General features: G+C 52.6%; 1 protein-coding gene across 1 annotated transcript; it reads left to right on the top strand.

Annotated features, from left to right (window-relative positions):
• The first annotated feature begins 14 nt into the window (after positions 1-14).
• On the top strand, positions 15-3994 carry LOC140241406 (uncharacterized). The gene is made up of 2 exons (XM_072321135.1): positions 15-87; positions 759-3994. Exons 1-2 carry the CDS (start codon positions 15-17, stop codon positions 3992-3994), a joined length of 3309 nt encoding a protein of 1102 aa, XP_072177236.1.

Here is a 3994-nt window from a genome sequence, read left to right on the forward strand (position 1 = left end):
CCTCGTCCCTAACCATGGCGAACCGAGTCTTTCTCAGTGTCCTGCTGGCAGTTTTCGTCTATCTGGCGAGCTGTGAGGCATTTGTCAGTGAGTATTTCAAATTTCTGTTTGTCACAGTAGATTTATTGGTGACATTTACTGTTTTATTTTATCTATTTCTTTTTCAAGCAAAATCGAACACGGGTGACATGAAGGCCTCGCTTTTCTTAATATCGGAATACAGTATGTATGTATACAGTATGTATCACAATTTGTAATTGTTGACAAGATAAAAGAACTTGCAAGGAAGTAAGAAATAAATTGAAATTGAATTGAATTGAATGTGTATGTATGGATGTTGATATAATCAAACATATTATCAGTCATTCATGCATGTATTGTATACAAATACTTACGTATATGACATGGTGTGCAGTTAGAAACGACAAACATAAATAAAATTCAGTCGTTAATAAAGTAGGCTGAATCGGCAAGGACAAAGATATCAAGAATATAAGAGCGTAATCATGATAATGATACATAATACGACTTTACTGTTGAGATCATACAACTCGTGTAATGTAAAGCAACAGGACATTGCTGAAATAACATTTTAAAATGTAATAAGTGACGTTCATTCATATCAAAAATCTCCATACAATGTTGATAAGAAAGATGTATTATTGACTATCGATGTAAACATAATGAGTAATCATGCTCTTTAGCGTTCAAAATGAATGTCCACAATTCCTCTGTGCAACTGTTTCGTTTTTCTGCAGTTAATCGTGAGGAAGAAGCCACTGTCTCTGATGGGCCACGCCCTAACAACGGCTCCATAAATCCACCTGCCGAGGGGACACAACCACCCAGGGATGAGCCTACAGCTCCTCCACCACCACCTCCATCACAACCTCCACCTCCATCACAACCACCCCCTGCATCACCACCACCCAATGGGGACAGTGATTCGGCAAACTTTGATAGTGCCGGTGACAACCAGGCTCCCTTGGCAAACAGAGGTGACCAGGAACGTAGACCTCAAGGTGAAAACGGTCAAGTTGGTCCCGAAAATGCAGGCCGCCCCAGTAACGACAGGAATGAAGGGAGAGCTGAACGTCCAGCTGAGAACCAGCAAGGAGCCGACCGTCCTCAAATCCGTCAGGAAGGCGACAACGCCGAAAGGCGCGGTGAGTCTCCGCAACAGCAAGCAGGGCGTTCTGAGAATAGTGGCAGTGAGCAAAATCGTGGAGAGCAGCAGAGGCCTGCCCAACAAGCAGAACGTCCGTCTGAGCAGCAACGTAGATCCCGTGATGTAAATGGCCAAAGAGGCTCACCCGAGGGCGGTGAAAACATTGATAGTCGTCCCGGCGAAGCTGAACGTCCAGCTGAAAACCAACAAGAAGGACAAGCAGCTCGCCCTGAGAATCGTCGCAATGACCAGGCACCAGCAGAGCAGCAGCGTCAAAACGGCCCACCCGAGAGCGCTGAACGTCCAGCCCAGAACCAGCAAGGAGGCGACCGTCCACAAATCCGACAGGAAGGAGGAAACGGGGAGATGCGTGGCGAGTCGGCACAGGGACAACCACAGCTTCCTGAGAATAGTGGCAGCGAACAGTCTCCAGCAGAGCAGCAGAGGCCTGAAGAATCCCAGATGCCATCTCAGGAGCAACGTAGAGCTCGTGATGTAAGTGGCCACAGATCCTCACCGCAAGCTGAACGTCCAGCTGAGAACCAACAAGGGGCTGACCGTCCTCAAATACGACAGGAAGAAGAACACGCCGAAGGGCGTGGTGAGTCTCAGCAACAGCAAGCAGGGCGTCCTGAGAATAGTGGCAGTGAGCAAAATCGTGGAGAGCAGCAGAGGCCTGCCCAACAAGCAGAACGTCCGTCTGAGCAGCAACGTAGATCCCGTGATGTAAATGGCCAAAGAGGCTCACCCGAGGGCGGTGAAAACATTGATAGTCGTCCCGGCGAAGCTGAACGTCCAGCTGAAAACCAACAAGAAGGACAAGCAGCTCGCCCTGAGAATCGTCGCAATGACCAGGCACCAGCAGAGCAGCAGCGTCAAAACGGCCCACCCGAGAGCGCTGAACGTCCAGCCCAGAACCAGCAAGGAGGCGACCATCCACAAATCCGACAGGAAGGAGGAAACGGGGAGATGCGTGGCGAGTCGGCACAGGGACAACCACAGCTTCCTGAGAATAGTGGCAGCGAACAGTCTCCAGCAGAGCAGCAGAGGCCTGAAGAATCCCAGATGCCATCTCAGGAGCAACGTAGAGCTCGTGATGTAAGTGGCCACAGATCCTCACCGCAAGCTGAACGTCCAGCTGAGAACCAACAAGGGGCCGACCGTCCTCAAATACGACAGGAAGAAGAACACGCCGAAGGGCGTGGTGAGTCTCAGCAACAGCAAGCAGGGCGTCCTGAGAATAGTGGCAGTGAGCAAAATCGTGGAGAGCAGCAGAGGCCTGCCCAACAAGCAGAACGTCCGTCTGAGCAGCAACGTAGATCCCGTGATGTAAATGGCCAAAGAGGCTCACCCGATGGCGGTGAAAACATCGATAGTCGTCCCGGCGAAGCTGAACGTCCAGCTGAAAACCAACAAGAAGGACAAGCAGCTCGCCCTGAGAATCGTCGCAATGACCAGGCACCAGCAGAGCAGCAGCGTCAAAACGGCTCACCCGAGAGCGCTGAACGTCCAGCCCAGAACCAGCAAGGAGGCGACCGTCCACAAATCCGACAGGAAGGAGGAAACGGGGAGATGCGTGGCGAGTCGGCACAGGGACAACCACAGCTTCCTGAGAATAGTGGGAGCGAACAGTCTCCAGCAGAGCAGCAGAGGCCTGAAGAATCCCAGATGCCATCTCAGGAGCAACGTAGAGCTCGTGATGTAAATGGCCAAAGGTCTTCACCACAAGCTGAACGTCCAGCTGAAAACCAACAAGAAGGACAAGCAGCTCGCCCTGAGAATCGTCGCAATGACCAGGCACCAGCAGAGCAGCAGCGTCAAAACGGCTCACCCGAGAGCGCTGAACGTCCAGCCCAGAACCAGCAAGGAGGCGACCGTCCACAAATCCGACAGGAAGGAGGAAACGGGGAGATGCGTGGCGAGTCGGCACAGGGACAACCACAGCTTCCTGAGAATAGTGGCAGCGAACAGTCTCCAGCAGAGCAGCAGAGGCCTGAAGAATCCCAGATGCCATCTCAGGAGCAACGTAGAGCTCGTGATGTAAGTGGCCACAGATCCTCACCGCAAGCTGAACGTCCAGCTGAGAACCAACAAGGGGCCGACCGTCCTCAAATACGACAGGAAGAAGAACACGCCGAAGGGCGTGGTGAGTCTCAGCAACAGCAAGCAGGGCGTCCTGAGAATAGTGGCAGTGAGCAAAATCGTGGAGAGCAGCAGAGGCCTGCCCAACAAGCAGAACGTCCGTCTGAGCAGCAACGTAGATCCCGTGATGTAAATGGCCAAAGAGGCTCACCCGATGGCGGTGAAAACATCGATAGTCGTCCCGGCGAAGCTGAACGTCCAGCTGAAAACCAACAAGAAGGACAAGCAGCTCGCCCTGAGAATCGTCGCAATGACCAGGCACCAGCAGAGCAGCAGCGTCAAAACGGCTCACCCGAGAGCGCTGAACGTCCAGCCCAGAACCAGCAAGGAGGCGACCGTCCACAAATCCGACAGGAAGGAGGAAACGGGGAGATGCGTGGCGAGTCGGCACAGGGACAACCACAGCTTCCTGAGAATAGTGGGAGCGAACAGTCTCCAGCAGAGCAGCAGAGGCCTGAAGAATCCCAGATGCCATCTCAGGAGCAACGTAGAGCTCGTGATGTAAATGGCCAAAGGTCTTCACCACAAGCTGAACGTCCAGCTGAAAACCAACAAGAAGGACAAGCAGCTCGCCCTGAGAATCGTCGCAATGACCAGGCACCAGCAGAGCAGCAGCGTCAAAACGGCTCACCCGAGAGCGCTGAACGTCCAGCCCAGAACCAGCAAAGAGGCAACCGTTCATAG

This window comes from Diadema setosum, chromosome 18 (assembly GCF_964275005.1).
Source record: "Diadema setosum chromosome 18, eeDiaSeto1, whole genome shotgun sequence".
Classification (NCBI taxonomy): domain Eukaryota; kingdom Metazoa; phylum Echinodermata; class Echinoidea; order Diadematoida; family Diadematidae; genus Diadema; species Diadema setosum.